This window comes from Hemitrygon akajei, chromosome 19 (genome assembly GCF_048418815.1).
Source record: "Hemitrygon akajei chromosome 19, sHemAka1.3, whole genome shotgun sequence".
NCBI lineage: Eukaryota > Metazoa > Chordata > Chondrichthyes > Myliobatiformes > Dasyatidae > Hemitrygon > Hemitrygon akajei.
This window is the reverse complement of record NC_133142.1, coordinates 61355194-61373173: the sequence shown is the minus strand read 5'-3', so window position 1 is coordinate 61373173 and position 17980 is coordinate 61355194. Positions and strand designations below refer to the sequence as shown.

General features: G+C 42.4%; 1 protein-coding gene across 1 annotated transcript in view; it reads left to right on the top strand.

Annotated features, from left to right (window-relative positions):
• plxnd1 (plexin D1) overlaps positions 1-17980 on the top strand; it is a 162427-nt gene that overhangs the window by 80349 nt on the left and 64098 nt on the right. The window contains exons 16-19 of the mRNA XM_073072614.1: positions 6549-6719; positions 10393-10483; positions 11770-11997; positions 14295-14441. Of these exons, the coding sequence (XP_072928715.1) occupies positions 6549-6719; positions 10393-10483; positions 11770-11997; positions 14295-14441 (637 nt within the window). The remainder of the gene's footprint in view (positions 1-6548; positions 6720-10392; positions 10484-11769; positions 11998-14294; positions 14442-17980) is intronic.

Sequence of the window (17980 nt, the reverse complement as noted above, 5' to 3'; positions counted from 1 at the left end):
GCAGGTTCCGCATGTGTGGATTCAACCAACCGCGGATCGGGAAAACCCAAAAGTTCTCTCTCCAGCACTCGTTATTTGAGCATGTACAGACTATTTTTTCTTGTCATTATTCCCTAAACAATACAGTATAACAACTATTTACATAGCATTTACATTGTATTAGATACTATAATAGACAATAGGTGCAGGAGTAGGCCATTCGGCCCTTCTAGCCAGCACCACCATTCACTGTGATCATGGCTGATCATACACAATCAGTACCCCGTTCCTGCCCTCTCCCCATATCCCTTGACCCCGCTATCTATAAGAGCTCTATCTAACTCTCTTTTGAATGCATCCAGAGACTTGGCCTCCACTGCCTTCTGGGGCAGAGATAAGTAATCTAGAGATGATTTAAAAGTACAGGCAGTCCCCGGGTTATGAACAAGTTCCATTCCTGAGTCTGTCTTTAAGTCGGATTTGAAGTTGGAACAGGAACAGGTATTACTTAGCGTCAATTAGTCAAACGTTTGTGTCAGTATATAGTATACATTTTACCTTTCTACGCATATAAAACACTTAAGAAACGTATATATTTCAATAATTAAACCACTGCGTTGGTTAGTAATAATTGTAGCTTTCATCAGGGCAGGGCCTTTCACATGCTCCATTAAAATTGTTCCGATAGTTGACCGACTGTAGCCTAACACTTTTCCAATGACTGATGGCATTTCACCTCTTTCCGATCATTTTACTACTTCCACTTTATTTTCAATCGTGATCAGGAACACTGCGGATTCAGAGCTGTGCCGCCGGGTCCTAAGGTCCACCGCACTGAGACAGGTTAAATAAGGGATCTGAGCATCCACGTTTTTTGGTATCCGCGGAGGATTGGTTCCGGAACCAATCCCCCGCGGATAAGGAGGGCCGACTGTACCACGTTCCCAGTCTCCATGGCCCCATTTGTTTTCATAACAATACCCACAGGTGCTGTCTCTGAACCATGATAAAGCTTTAGCATATTGACATGAACCACTTGAGTGGCCTTCCTACGATTTGGTGTTCCAATAATATAGTTCAGAGAGTCAATTTTCTTAATTATCTGGTATGGTCCACTAAACTTTGCTTGGAGGGGGTTGGTCAAAACTGGAAACAGGACCTTAACCTTATCTCCTACATGATAAATCTGTTCCCACACTTGTTGATCATAACAGAGCTTCATCCTCTTCTGAGAACTCTGCAAATTCTGCTTTGTGAGGTCTCAAACCTTGTGAAGTCTATCTTTGAATTCCAAAAGATAACTCAATACACCAACTTGTACCTCCCCATCGGACTACTGTTCCTTGAGCAGGGTCAAAGGTCCCCCACTCTGTGACCAAATATAATTTCAAAAGGGCTAAACCCCAAGGATTCTTGGATCGAATCTCTTACAGCAAACAAAAGCACACCCTCATCCCAGTCTTTCCCATTCTCAATATAATATTTCCTAAACATAGTCTTAAGGGTAGAATGAAATCTTTCTAATGCTCCTTGGGATTCTGGATGATATGTAGATGATACAATTTGTTTAGCTGCCAGGGCACAAACTATCTCTTGGAATACCCCTAAGGTAAAGTTACTGCCTTGATCAGATTGAATCTCTTTGGGCAGACCAACCATAGTAAAAAAACTTGATGAGAGCTTTCACTACAGTTTTAGCCTTAATGTTTCTGAGAGGAATCACTTCAGGGAACCTAGACACAGCACACATAATGGTTAATAAATACTGATGGCCAGCAGCAGTCTTTGGCAATGAGCCTACACAATCCATTATGATTCTGGAAAAAGGTTCACCAAAATCAGGTATTGGCCGAAGTGGGACTACTGGGTTGGCCTGATTAGGTTTCCCCACAACTTAGCAAGTGTGACAGGCTCTGCAAAAAGTCACAGTATCTTTCCTTACATTAGGCCAGTAGAATTCTTTCATAATCCAGCTCACTGTCTTATTCACTCCAAAATGTCTACCTAAAGGCATATTATGAGCCACGTTTGAATTTCAGCCCTGTAAACTTTCGAGACCACAACTTGGTGTACAATGGCCCAATCCTCATTTACAGGTACATTGGTGGTCTCCACTTCCTTATTAACACCCCGCCTTTAAGATAATAGCCCATTGACTCCCTCTGAACCTCCTCCTCGGAGAGACCTGTTTCTTTTAAAGCCACGATCTCAGGATCTGGTTTTGTTCCACTGTAAATTCTTCCCTGGCCAAAGATAAACCTTTCTCATCAGCCTTGCTACTCAAATCCTGTTGGAACACGGTCGTTAGAAAAGTCTCTGATAAATCATCATGATCTGAACCCCTATTTTGGCTATCATGGGCATCAAAACCCCCCTGTCCAGAACTACCTATGTCAGCAGACTTTTTAGTCATGCTGCAGGTTACTGTGCGTGCGGGGTAAATATCAGTATCCATGTGTGAGTCATTAGTAACAGGCTTGCTTGTTAGCTGTACTGCTGGATAAACATCACCACCTGCAAGGTCATTCCCCAATAGCACATTAACATTCATTGGTAATTCAGATTGTACCCCTATCTTGACAGGTCCTGATAACAATCCACAATTCAAAATCACCTTATGCAAAGGCACGGACACTGTCCTCTTTCCAATACCTTTAACAATATTTACTTCATCAGTTTTTGTCTTGGCACCAAATTTCAACACTGTCCAATATCAGTGACTAAAAAGCCCCAGTATCTCGCCAGATCCTCACTGGGACTGGGGTTGACCCCTCCTTTATGGACACAAACCCATCTGAGACAAACTGATCGAATCCCTCCTGAGCTCAGTCAGATCTCCCCCTTCCTTAGCGGTATCTCAATCATCTGAACACAAGCATTTAGGGTTACCTCCTTTTCTTTTTCTTTTCCCTTCTTCAGAGCAAAACAATTTGATGCCACGTGACCGGGCTTCTTACAAAAGTGACAAGTCGTACTGGAAAATTTTCCCTTTGACTGTTTCCCTTCATCGCTACTTTTGTCACTAGTCCCCAGCTTACTTGCTGGTTTAGCCTGCGGGTTATCCTTGCTATTCTTTTGGTAGCCCTTATTCGGAAAAAAATTAACCTTATGGGTTAAGGCAAACTCGTCTGCTAACTTAGCAGACTCTGGCAGGGTCGCAGCCTCTTTTTTATTTAGGTACATCCTTATGTCAGCAGGGACGCAGTTTTTAAGTTCTTCAATTAAAATCAACTCCCTCAAGTTGTTAATATCCTCATTTGCCCCTTTTGAGGTACACCAACGATTGAAGTACACACGTTTCTCAAAGGCAAACTCCACATAAGTTTGGTTCCCAGACTTCCTCAGATCCCTGAACTTTTGTCTGTACACTTCCAGAACCAACTCGTAAACCTTAAGCACAGCGTCTTTCACTGTGTTATAATCAGTTGCCTCTTCAAGTGTCAGAGCAGAATACGCTTGCTGAGCCTCCCCTTTAATTGCACTTTGTAACAAAACAGCCCACTGGTCCCTTGGCCATTTCGAATATTGGGCCACTTTTTCAAAATGCAGGAAGTACTTATAAACTTCTGCTTCATCAAATGGAGGTACCAACTTACTTTCTCGACTGACACTAAACCTATCACCAAGGACTGGCATATGACCTCCTTGCTGCCATCCCTCCCACTTGAACTTTCTCTGTTTTTCCGCCTCTTCTCTCTGTTTTTCTGCCTCTCTAGCCTCGAGCTGTTTTGGTTGAAACTCATGTTGTCTTTGCCTGTCATCTGCCTCCATCCTGAATTTTTCTACCTGAAGCTGAAGCTCAGCCTCAGTAGGTTTACCTTCATCAAACATTTCCAACACATCGTCATTAAACTTTCCCTTGATTAAGGTTGAGGGGGGACTTGATAGAGGTGTTTAAAATTATGAGGGGGATAGATAGAGTTGACATGGATAGGCTTTTTCCACTGAGAGTAGGGGAGATTCAAACAAGAGGACATGAGTTGAGAGTTGGGGGCAAAAGCTTAAGGGTAACACGAGGGGGAATTTCTTTACTCAGAGAGTGGTAGCTGTGTGGAACGAGCTTCCGGTAGAAGTGGTAGAGGCAGGTTCGGTATTGTCATTTAAAGCAAAATTGTATAGGTATATGGACAGGAAAGGAATGGAGGGTTATGGGCTGAATGCGGGGCAGTGGGACTAGGTGAGAGTAAGCGTTTGGCACGGACTAGAAGGGCAGAGATGGCCCTTGTTACATGGTTATAAAATGCTGTGCTATTAATGTCTTCATCTGAGCCTTCCTCATTTTAGTGTTCACCTTCAGCTTTAATTTTTGAGCAATCTCCCACAGCATAACCCTCTTAGCATCATCCAATGTTTCAGGGGTTGGTTCTGCTAGAAACTTACCAACCTCAACCTCCATTGCTGCTGATTTCCCACTCAAACAAATCAAAAGGGATCTTCCCCAATCAGATCGACCATTAATCAATCAATTAAGCCCCAACAATTTTTAAATGGCTCCAAACAATTTGTTCATATCCCTGATGAGCCCCCAATCTATGTCACGTACACGCAACCCTGTAAAAGTATCAGCAGCAATGGAACACACCTGGAGTCTGGTTTTGCTGTTAACAAAACACTATTTTATTAGTGACTATGTAATATAGTAACTTAAACCAGGTAAATCAAGAGTTAATGACGTTATGCATATTTAAGTGTAAATAAAGTTCCCAAACTTATTCAAGCTCAGGTGGCAAGAGTTACACTCTTACGATGGTATGTAAGAAAAGTTCAGTTCAGATGCACGGGATTAAAGTGAGAGAGAGAGAGATACTTGTAATCTGAATAAACAGGTGTCGTCGATCCTCCTCTTTGTCCACCAAATCTTCCAAGTCAGCCAAATGTGGCCAACTTAAGAGTGCCATCTTCAAGTGATAATTCACCAACCCAGGCCATGGATTAGACACACAGGTAGATTACATAGTGTCACCCTTTTCACGCACTAATAGTCACAGATCGATTCTTCTTAATCGATCCTCAGCCCCACCCTTTGTGGGTACTTAAAAATTCAGTAGCAATTTCCGCCACCAGCCTTCACGTGTCTGCATGTCCTGTGAAACAAGCAGTAATGTTCGTTTAAATATCATTGAGCTGAACACCAGCTGTCCGGCATGTAGCTCCTCCCTCTTTCTCTCACTCTCGCTCTCTATGTAACAAGCTGCTTGTGCTGTCTCTCTCTGTCTTACAGACATGGTTCTTAAAGGCACAGTTCATAATGATTAACATTTAAGATTCCATCACACCATCCTCAGCTCTAGCATTTAGTTTCACACCCCCTGCCAAATTAGTTTCAATTCTCCCCAACAGTTTGAACAAACCTGCGCGTAAGGATATTGGTTCCCCTCGGGGTTCAGGTGTAACCCGTCCCTCTTGTACGGTCATACCTTCACCAGAAGAGATCCCAATGATCGAGAAATCTGATACCCTACCCGCTGCACCAGTTCCTCAGCCATGCATTCATCTGCCAAATCATCATATTCTTACCTTCACTGGCACATGGCACAGGAAGTAATCCAGAATTACTATCCTAGATCTCCTGCTTTTCAGCTTTCTACCTAGCTCTCTAAATTCTCTCTTCAGGACCTCTCCTCTTTTCCTACTCGTGTCATTGGTGCCAATGTGTAGCAAGACTTCTGGCTGCTCACCCTCCCCCTTTAGAATGCTGTGGACCTGATCCAATACATCCCTGACCCTGGAACCTGGGAGGCAACATTCCATTCGAGTGGCTCTATCTCGTGTCTACTCCTCTAATTATGGAACCCTAATCATTATTATAATCCTCTTCTCCCCCCTTCCATTCTGAGCCACAGTGCCAGAGACCTGATCAATGTGGCTTTCCTCTAGTAGGGTCAATACCCACCAAACAGTATCCAAAATGGTATACTTATCATTAAGGGGATCAGCCACAGGGGTACTGTGTAGTGGTTGGCCGTTTCCTTTCCCTCTCCTGACAGACACAAAGGTTCCTGCCTCTTTCAACTGGGAGGCTGGAGGTCTAAAAGTATTCCCACATCTCACACAAAGAACACAACACAGCCCCGGGAGCCATTCTCACTGCTCTAACTATACACTAATAAATGAAGAATGAAAATCCCAGAATAAGCAGTTTCTGAGACACTCAAACAACCTTGTCTGATATCAATCTTTTCATGGTAAAAGTCACTTTGCTCACATTTCTTCATGTTTAGTCTGAACAACTGAACCTGTTGACCGTGCCTGCATGTTTTTATTCATTGAGTTGTTGCCACATGATTGGCTGATAAGAAATTTGCATTAAAGAGCAGGTGTCCCTAATAAAGTGGCAGCTGTGTGTACATTGATCTTGTTCGTAATGCCCAGATCCTGAAATCTGAACAAATTTTTAAAAATTTCCCAGTGAACAGTTTGTGGGTTGTGGTTATACATGGTTGTGGTGGCCATCGCTTCTGTATTTCATTTGGAATTACAGTTCAGAAGGATATCATTGGCATAAAGTGCTTTGGGATATACTGAGACCATTAAAGGCATTATATAAATGCAAACTTTTCCTTTCACAGACAGACTGAGTATGAGCTTGTCTGTGTAATGCCAGCCATAAATATCGCTGAGACTGCCAGTTCCATCTGTGTCCAGTTTGAGAACAAAGACTGCATCAGCAAGAACATGACCTTCAAGTATCGGGAGAATCCAATAATAGACAGCATTAGCCCAAACACCAGCTATGTCAGGTAAGATAAATCTGAATGAAGACGGACATCTCCATATTTAACGTAAAAGTAAAAAAAAAGCTGCAGATACTGGAAATCTAAAATAATAACAAGTCTGGCAGTGTCTATGGAAATGGAAACAGAAAACTTCATAGGTTCAAGAGCCTTCTTCAGAACTGGTAAAAGGAGAAGACAAGATGGTTTCAACTTGTAGTGAATGTGGGGGAGGACGGATATGACAAATGGTCATCTGTAATTGGGTAAGGCTCGGACTGGTGAGGATAAGATGTAGATGTTAATGGGCACAGTTAGAGAAAAATGGGGAATGATAATATCTATGAAATTAAACATAACTAAAGAATGAGAATGCAAAGAACAAGACTCAAACTCTGCAAATCTCTACTGATAGAGACTGATTTAATATATTAAAAAAACCAAGAGTGCCAGACTGAGTAAAATATTCTATAATTTCAGACTTTTCCTGTCTGTACAAAAATTGATGAGGTCTTCTGTCAGCCATCCGTCTGAGACATTGGCTCTCCATTAGTACAGCCTGACCTGTTGGAGTATATCTGGCAGCCCTACATTTTGTAACTTCATGTTCCTTTGTTTGCATTCCCATTATTTAGCTGCACTCATTTCATAGCTTTTATCTTTATTTGGATTTTCCCCCACAATTACTCCATTATCTTTCTGGCCAGATGACCTCATTTAAAGTTTTCTCCCACCTTAACCTCCATCTCATCCTATTACAGATATTCTGTTTGTCCTGTCCATCCTTCTTTCACCTTTGAACAGCTTAAATCCAATTTGTTATTAGTCTTTCCCAGTTCAGATAGTCTTTAACCTCAAACTTTGCTCTTTCCCACATAATGCTGCTCCTCACCTTCTGTTTTTATTTAACTTATAAGGCACTCTTCATTCAATACCTCTGATTAAGCTGACTGTTCCTCTACTTGAGTGCTTGGGAGGAGAAATTATGCTATTTGTCATTTCTCAGGTTCCAGAAAGACCTTCTCTGAATTCCATGGTTTATTTATCTATGGGTGGAGAACTTCCTCCTCAGATATGAATGGATTATCACGTGGCCTTAGGCTGTTAAATTTGGTTTTGGACCTCCCCACCATTAGGAACACGACCTGCATTTAGCTAGTCTGGTCCTTTTACTCTGAGTTCCCTTCTCATTCTTTCAAACTACACCAGGTACAAGCCCACTTGTCCAAGTTTCTTCATGCATTAATTCTGCCATCCCAATTAGAAGCCTAATGATAGGATAATGTGGGGAAGAAGATGGGGTTTTATTCTCTATCTATCCCATGGGCACCTGCTCCATTGGGGTGAAGAGTGGGGTGCAGATGCTTATGCTGTCTAATTTCAGTGCAGTCCTGCCAGAGTGCTCCCATGATGACTGAAGAATGAATTCCAGGACTTAGACCCAGTAATGCCGAAGAAGTGATGATATATTTCCAGGTTACAATGTTGTACGCCATGGAGAGGAATAAAGAAAAATACTGAGAGCAGGAGTTGTATAGTCCTTGAAAGTGAGTCTGTAGGTTGTGGAGTCAGAAGAGTGTTGAGGTGAATGAAGTTATCCATGCCTGATGGTTGTAGGGTAATAACTATTTGTGAACCTGGTTGTGTGGGACCGAAGGCTTTTGTATTTCCTGCCCGATGGTAACAGCAAGAAGAACGTGGCCCTGATGGTGGAGGTCCTTGATGATGGATACTACTTTCTTGTGGCACTGCTCCTTGAAATGGGGAGGACTTTTTCTGTGATGGACTAAGCTATATCCACCAATTTTAGTGGGATTTTCCATTGAATGCCAAGGGTAGATGGTTAAGTTCTCCCTTACAGGAGTTGGTTATTGCCTGGCACTTCTGTGATATGACTGTTACATGCCACTTATCAACCCAAGCATTACTGCTGTGTGGGGTTGCTTTCTTGACTGAAGAGCTGTGCATGGGATTGAGCATTGCACAGTACTCGATGAACAGTCATGGAACTGAATTCATGGTAATTAGCTAGGGTGAATTTGTCCTATAGAACATCCAGAGATAGTTGGGTAGGTGCCAGTGTTGTGTCTGCACCTTGGACATAATCAGATCAGCAAAACTCTTATCTGTGATGCACTCAGCATCCCGGATGAATCTCAGAACAACCACATCATGCTCTAGTTCCTTAATGTGGTCAGTCTGCAGCTGGGTGCTCTTCCTACAAGGAAATACACAAGAGCACTCCCAAACCAGCGTCCAAGCTGCTCTTATACGTTTCTCTGTTTAGCTTCCTCTCACCAAAACCTCTTCGACAAAAACCTCAGCACTTATATTTAACTATGCCACTTAACAGCTTACACACAGCCACTGTCACTCCAACGTTGTCACTCGCTGATGGGGGCTGCCTCTGTCTTTGAAGTCACTGAGCACATTGACCAACTTTAACTACCATTACTGAGGATGGGGATGTTCTTGGAGCTTTTTCTTCCTTTACTTGTTTTATTATCTGCAGTTATTAGATTAGATCTGCCACTGAATGTAGCGGAAATAAAGCACTCTGATCTGATCCAGTCACTGAGAGATCACTGAGCATACTGTTCCTACTGTTCAGCCATCTGAATTCCCATTTTGTATTTTCACTGGGTGGGCACCTCATCATTCTCAGACCCACTTAATGCTGCTCCCAGCATGCCCCTGGGAACATCTCACTGAACCAGGGCTGATAACAGTATAGGTAAAGTGAGGACATTTGCCAGGACATTTCTGTGCTGATGTCCACGTGGTTCCAGTTTGAGTTGTTAGATCTGTTGTGAGATTAACTCAATTAACATGATTGTAGTACCACATAACACAATCAAGTGTGTTGAGGATGGAACTATGCATCCATGAGTACTGTAATAATCACTTTTACCAAAGTTGAAATGAATAAGGGTAGACAGGCATCTCCCACGGATAGATCGGTGAAGAGGGCTTATCAATCCTGTTGCTTCACTCACTGCCTGCCACAGACCTTCGGGAATTAACTAATTCAGTCAGCAGTGGTGCTACCGGCCACTCTTGGTGATGGACATTGAGATTCCCACTCAGCGGTGCACTCTAATCTTGTTACTTTCACTGCTTCTTCAAGTGTTGGTCAACAGGGAGGAGCACTGGATCACCAGCTGAGTGAGGATGGGAGGTGGATTCCTCACCTGTGTTTATAGAATCAATGACAATCTGTAATAAGCAGGTTTCAGAATCCAAATCTAGTTTATTATCATTGGTATATAGTATGTGGTGAAACATGTTGTTTTGCAGATTTGTATTATGTTAACATTACTATTAATTACAATAAGAAATATAAACTAAGTAAGTGGAGGAAAAAAAACAGCAAAAAGTGATATAGAGTTCATAGGTTCATGGTCTGTTTAGAAATTTGATGGTGGAGGGAGGAAGCTGTTCGTAAAACATTGAAACTATATCTTCAGGCTCCTGTACTTTCTCCCCGATGGCATTATTGAGAAGAGGGTATGTCTTGGATGGTGACTATCCTTAATGATGGATGCTGCTTTCTTGAGACATTGGTATTTGAAGATATCCTCCATGATGGTTAGGCCAGTGCCATGATGAAGCTGTTATTGTTACTAGAGTACCAGGTATACCTCAGTACAGGTCTGTAACATGATTATAACTGTATAATGACCTCCTCCTTTCTCTGCAGTGGTGGACGGAACATCACAGTGAAAGGCCAGCGATTCAGTTTGATACAGATTGCCATCATGGTAGTCAAAAACACTGCAAGGGCTGAATCGGTGAGCGTCTCATTTTGGTTAAAAATGAATTTCACACAAACTTGTCTTGCATGGATTTTTCACTTTACTGCGATAGGCACTGATATGAAAATGAAGTGTTTGCACAACCTAAACTCTGTGCTTTTAATAGTTCAGGCTATTAATATGTTTGATTGAGTGGTTTTGTGTCCAAAGGACCTGTACAGATTTCAATGTTTAAAAATGATTTTATCAGTTTAAACCTCAAAGGCTTTGTTTTGGAGGACTATTCATATAGAGTCAGAGCACTACAGCACAGAAACAGGTGCTTCATTCCATCTAGTCCATGCCAGCCTGGTTTTCTGTCTAGTCCCATCTACCTGCATGTACTATAGCCATCCATAGTACATCCTTCTGTATGTTTTTAATGGATGAGGTGGATGCATCCAAAGTTGTGGTGGAATGCTCCACAGATTGGCTAATGACCAATGTATCCCACATCACAGCTTATTGTCTTTGCAGCTGTTCTCCTTCAACTGTTCAATTTTCCATCCATGTTATAGTCATGGAGTCGTACAGCACAGAAACAACTCTTCAGCGCAACCGGACCATACCAACAAAGATGCCTATTTATGTTGATCTTACTTACCCATGTTTGGCTATCCATGTTCCTGGCCAATTACTTTTTAAATATTGTTAATGCACCTGCCTCAACCACTTCTTCCTGGCATCTCATTCCATATACTGACCACTCTCAGGGTGGTAAAGTTGTCCTCAGGTTCCTATTAAATCTCTTAAACCTCTGCCCTCTAGTTCTTCATTCCCTAGACCTGGGAAAAAGACTGTACCCATTGACCCTATGTTTACCCTTCATAATTTTATGCACCTCTAAAAGGCACCCCTCATTCTCCAGAGCTCTGATGAAAGAAATCCTAAACTTCTCAACCTCTCTCCATAATTTAATCCCTTCAATCCTGGAAATATTCTTGTAAATCTGTTCTACACTCTTTGCAGTTTAATATCATATCTCCTATAGCAGATCAACCAAAACTGAACACAATATTCTAAGTGCAGCCTCACCAATATATGTACAAGTGTACCTTACCCCTCCCCCCCAGCTTCTCCAGTGAATCCCCTCACTGATGAAATTCAGCAAGCAACAGCCATCTTCACAACCCTATCTACCTGTACGTGGTACCCTGAAGCTGTACAAGTACATGGTTCGCTTTCAGGGAACTACTAGCTCTCTCTGTTCTTTCTTACTGGTTATGTAAGTGTAAAGACTCTAGATTTTCCTTTTAACAAGACAGATTTTCTTTGTTTTTCAGAGATGCTTCATTATGAACGATACTGTTCTTATCTGCCCGTCTCCCACCTATTCAGTTTCCACAGTGAATGTTTATTTCTATATCAATGGGATACTTTATCAAGAACCTGGAACCTATTCACAAAGTGGTACAGGATTCTCGATGGAATATTTCAGTGACCCACAGTTCTCCCGCAAGGAAAAATTTATTAAACACCACAAGGGAGAGCCCCTCACTGTGGTGATTGAGGTAAGTGACCAATGCAATCTGGACTCGACACATTCCAACTTTGTTGAAAACAAACTTTTTTTTAGCAGTCTTCTGCATGTGAAGATTGACAATTTCATCCTCGTTCACCAGCTACATTGCTAGCCACATCTACCCCTCTGCATCACTTTCTCCTTTACCCAGGGATCACTCCTGTTTTACCCATCCTCTTGCACCTTCCCATATAACTGTAGGAGTTATAGATCCTGTCCATTCACCTCTTCCCTCACCACCATCCAGGGCCCTATATAGCTCTTTCAGGTGAGACAGAGATTCACATGCACCTCTTCCAACCTTGTCCATTGTACTTGAGGACGTCAATGTGTCCTCTTCTACATCAGCGAGACCAAGTGCAGACCACATGACCATTTTATAGAGCGCCTGCACTGACTGCATGGACTATCTTGAGCTTCCAGTTGCTTGCCATTTCAGCAGACCGCCTCATTTCCACACTGACCTATCAGTCCTCAGCCACCTTTATTGCCGTTATGAAACCAAGTGCATAGGACCTCAACACCTCATACAAGGGTCTGTCTACAACCCTATGATATGGACATTGAAGCACTAGTAACCCACATCTCCTATGTTCTTTCCTCACTCCTACTGGTGCACCAAGGTTCTCTCTTCCTTTCTTTACCCTTTCCATCTCTCCCATCCTCTAACCTCCAGTAACTCGTTTCACTACACTTCTCCACTTGGTTCTGTCTCCTCATCACCCACACCTATTAATTGGGGTTCTTCTCCCTTAGTCTGCTGATCATATTCTCTCCCTTTACCTGTCTCCATCTGTCCATTTCTCTCTCATTTTGTTGCACATCACCTTCCATCTTTGCCTCTGTGTCTGTCCTACCTCTACCACCTTCCCCAAATTAAAATATGGCCCCATCTGCCCTTTTATCCTTAGCTGTTTCTACTGAAGAACATATATCTTTGAGAAATAAGAAGGGGATGACCACATTGTTGATATTGAACTACAAACTCCCAAAGAGTCAACAGGTATCAAGGGAACAAAAATGCAAGGAGGTTATGGAGAGTTGCAAGAATAATAGGATTGTCATTGTAGAGAATTTTAACTTTACTAACTTAACTAATTTTAAGTTTACTAACTAGACTGGGGCTGCTATAATGTTAAGGGTTTAGATGTTAAGAATTTGTTAATTGTGTCCAGGAATGTTTCCTCAGAAAATATATAGAGGGCCTTTCTAGGGCGGAAACAAAGCTCAAACTGCTCTTGGGTAATAGGGACAAGCAAGTGACTAAGGTGACAGTGAGGAGTACTTTCAGACCAGTGACTATAATTCTATTACTTTTAAGTTATTTATGCAAAGGGACAGAACTGGTTAGACAGGTTCAAGTTCTGAAATGGGCCAAGGCAAATTTTGACAGGAGTTTGCAAAGGTTGATTGATGTAGGTTGCTTGTGGGCAAAGGGATCTCTGGTATGTGGGAAGCTTTTAAAGGTGAGTTAGTGAGAGATGTTCCTGTTAGAGTGCAGGGGAAGATTGATAGGAGAGAGGAAACCCTGAATGAATAGGGATAGTTTCTCCTTTCATTTAACTTCTCAAAGTGGGACACCTCATACTTGCCTGGATTAAACTACATCTGTAACTGATCTATATCCTGCTCCGTATTCTTTGATAGTCCTTCACATTGTCCAGAAGTCCACTACTCTTGATGTCATCTACAAACTTGCCAATCCACCCATCTACATTTTTAACCAAATCATTGATAAGTAACAGAGGTTCTGCCAGAATCTTTCATCCTTACTCCCTGTCTTCTATGGGCAAGTCAATTCTGATTTGCAATTAAGTCTGGAGATAATGCATTTTTATCTTAAGCATCAGCCTACCATGAGTGACCTTATCAGATGCCTTACTGAAGTCCATGTAGGTAACACCCTCTGCCTTGCCCTCATTTTGCACCTTTGTCACCTATTCAGAGAACTCAAGTCAAGTTGCACAGTCATGGTGACTGTCCCTGATCATTGTCCTGGGAACCCCAGAGAGAGTGACTTCCTATCACTGATCACAATTCAGGAATCACAGAATTAGAGAACCATGAGATCTGTCCTTTCCTTGCTCTGTCTCCTCATTGAGAGAAGACGGAGAGAGGGAAGAATGAGTGGACATGCTCACATTACGAACCGCTTTCTCTCTTCACGTTCTGTCTGCCTTCTGTCCCCTCATGCTCTCCTCCCTTGTTTAGAAATGTCGCAGCTATGATCACTCCTTAGGAACTTATTAGGAAATGCCTCTCATTAGGAACTTTCTCCTTTCACAGAAAACACCAGACAACTTCAACTTGGCTCCTGAGGAATATAAAGTGATGATTGGCCCTTTTCCATGTGACATCTACATTGTTAAAGGAAAGATCCATTGTACCATGAACGTCTCAATCAACTCTGATGAACGTCAGTTGCCTGTCGTGGTAAGTAATAGGAAGTTGTTTGATCAACTGTAAAGCCACAACTGGAGACATGCACAAACCTTTGAACACGGGCAACTGCTCGACTGGGAGGGAAGCTGGTGGATGGGGGTGGGAGGGGTTTGAACCTGTACACTGCACTGTGTGGGTTATTGGAGGTGAATACAGAGTTGCCCTCCCAGCACAGACTTTGGGTTCATAGCAAAGAAAGGAGACTGAACAGTTTTATAAATGCAAGAGATTCTGCTGATGCTGGAAATCCTGAGCAACTCACAAAACCTGAACCCGAGGGGGACCAATATTCTTGTAGGCAGGTTTGTTAGAGCTGTTGGGGAGGGTTTAAACTAATTTGGCAGGGCGGTAGGAACTGGAACGAAGGGACTCAGGGTAAGACAGATGGTATAAAGGCAAAGGTACCATGTAGTCAGACTGTCAGGAAGGGCAGGCAGATGATAGGGCAAAATTACAGTCAGTGGGGTGAGTATCAGTGCATTAGGGATAAAAAAAAAGGTAGCAAATACAAAGTTTTATATCTCAATGCACGGAGTATAAGAAATTAAGTGTATGATCTTGTACTATAACAGGTTATCAGGTGTGATGTTATGGCCATCACTGAATCATAGCTAAAGGATGGTTATAGTTGGGAGCTGAATATCCAAGGTTACACTTTGTATCGGAGAGACAGGAAGGTAGGCAGAAGGGGTGATGTGGCTCCGCTGGTAAAGAATGGCATCAAATTGGTAGAAAAATATTACACAGGATCGGAAGATGTTGAATCCTTGTGGGTTGAGTTAAGAAATTGCAAAGGTAAAAGGACCCTGATGGCTGTTATATACAGGCGTCCCAACAATAGCTGGGATGTGGACCACAGATTACAACAGGAAACATAAAAGGCGTGTCAAAAGGGCAATGTTATGATAGTCTTGGGAGATTTCAACATGCAGGTCGATTGGGAACATCAGGTTGGTAATAGATCTCAAGAGAGTGAGTTTGATGAATGCCTACAAGATGGATTTTTAGAGTAGTTCAGCCTACTAGAGGATCAGCTGTAGTGGATTGAGTGCTATGTATGAACCAGAGGGGATTAGGGAGCTTAAGGTAAAAGAGCCCTTAGGAGCTAGTGATCACAGTATGAATGAGATCAACTTGAAATTTGATAAGCAGAAAGTAAAATCTGATGTAGCAGTATTTCAGTAGGGTAAAGGAAATTACTGTGGTATTAGAGAGGAGTTGGCTAAAGTAAACTGGAAAGAGATGCTGGCAGAGCAGGCAGGTTCTGAATGAAGTAGCTGGAGAGATTGCGGAGGCATTAACAATGACCTTTCAAGAATCGATAGATTCTTGCTTTGTGCCGGATGACAGGAAAATTGCCAATGTTACTCCGCTATTTAAGAAGGGTGGGAGGCAGCAGAAAGGAAACTATAGACATGTTAGCCTGACATCAGTAGTTGGGAAGTTGTTGGAATCGATTGTTAGGGATGAGATTACAGACTACCTGAAGGCACATGACAAGGTAGGACAAAACTAACATGGTTTCCTGAAAGGAAAATCCTGCCTGACTAACGTACTGCAATATTTTTTTAAAGGAAATTACAAGTAGGGTAGACAGTGGATGTGGTGTACTCGGATTTTCAGAAGGCCTTTGACAAGCTGCCGTACATGAGACTGCTCAGCAAGATGAGAGCCTGTGGAATTACAGGGAAGTTACTAGCATGGGTGGAGCATTGGTAGATCAGCAGAAATCAGAGATTGGGAATAAAAGGATCCTATTCTGGCTGCCGGTTACCAGTGGAGTTCCACAGGACCGGTGTTGGGACATGAATCATTGATGTATGTCAATGATTTGGACTATAGGATTAATGGATTTGTGGCTAAATTTGATAATGATGCAAAGATAGGTGGAGGAGTGGGTAGTATTGAGGAAGCAGAGACTTAGATAGTTTAGGGGAATGGGCAAAGAAGTGGCAAATGAAATACAATGTTGGAAAGTTTATGGTTATGCACTTTGGTGGAAGAAATAAATGGGCAGACAATTACTTAGATGGGAAGAGAATTCAAAATGCAGAAACAAAGGGACTTGGGAGTCGTTGTGCAGGATACTCTAAAGGTTAACCTCTAGGTTGAGTCGGTGGTGAAGAAGGCAAATGCAATGTTGGAATTCATTTCTGGAGGTGTAGAATATAAGAGCAAGGATGTGATGTTGAGGCTGTATAAGACACTCATGAGACCACACTTGGAGTATTGTGTGCAGTTTTGGCTCCTTATTTTAGAAAGGATATACTGACATTAGGGTTCAGAGAAGATTCACGAGAATGATTCCAGGAATGAAAGGGTTACCATATGAGGAACATTTGGCTGTGTTCCCTGGAGTTCAGGAGAATGAGGGGGATCTCTTAAAGCATTCAGAATGTTAAAAGACCTGAACAGATTAGATATGGCAAAGTTATTTGCCATGGTAGGAGAGTCTAGGACAAGAGGGCATGACTTCAGGATTGAAGGACGTCCATTTAGAACAGAGATGCAGAGAAATTACTTCATTCAGAGGGTGGTAAATCTGTGGAATTTGTTGCCATGAGCGGCAGTGGAGGCCAAGTCATTGGGTGTATTTAAGGCAGAGGTAGGTAGGTTCTTGATTATCCAGGGCATCAAATGATATGGGGAGAAGGCAGGGGAGTGACTGGAAGAATTGGATCAGCCCATGATTGAATGGGCTGAATGGCCTGCTTCTGCTCCTATATGAGGAAGGGCAGGATGGATGTATTCCAAAAACAGAAATACTCCAATGGCAAAATAGTACAACCATGGCTGACAAGGGAAGTCAAAGCTAATGTTAAAACAAAAGAGAGGGCATACAACAAAGCAAAAGTTAGTGAGAAGATAGGGAATTGAGAAGCTTTTTAAAAGAACTACAGTGAGCAACTAAAAGAATCATTAGAAGGAAAAGATGAAATAAGAAAGCAAGCTAGTAAACAATATTGAAGTGGATAGTAAAAGCTTTTTCAAGTATGTAAAAAATAAAAATAAAATAAAAAAATAAAAAAGGGGGGGAAGAAAAGGATCAGCCATGATTGAATGCCAGAGCAGACTCGATGGGCCAAATAGCCTAATTCTACTCCAATGTCTTATGAGTTTATGGTCTAAAATGGTGGAGGAACTCTGCAGGTCAGGCAGCATCCATAGAGAACAATAAAGAGTCAGTGTTTTGGGCCAAGATCCTTCTTCAGGACTGAAAATGAAGGGGGACGAAGTCAGAGTAAGAAAGTGAGAGTGTGGGCAAAGGAAGGAAAATGAGCTGGAAGGTGTTAGGTGAAGCCAGATGACAGGGAAACCAGGTAGGTGGGGGAATGGATATGAAGTGTGAAGCTTTGTGGTGAGGGGGAGCCTCTAAGGTTCAGGGCTTTGGCCACTTGGAAAAATCGTTGGAGGTTGGCGTTGTGATCCGGCCAGTCGTGACCACAGATGGTGATGTTATCCAGATAGGGAAATGTGGTCTTCAGTTGGCACTGGTCCACCATCCGGTCCATTTCCCTCTGGAAGACCGA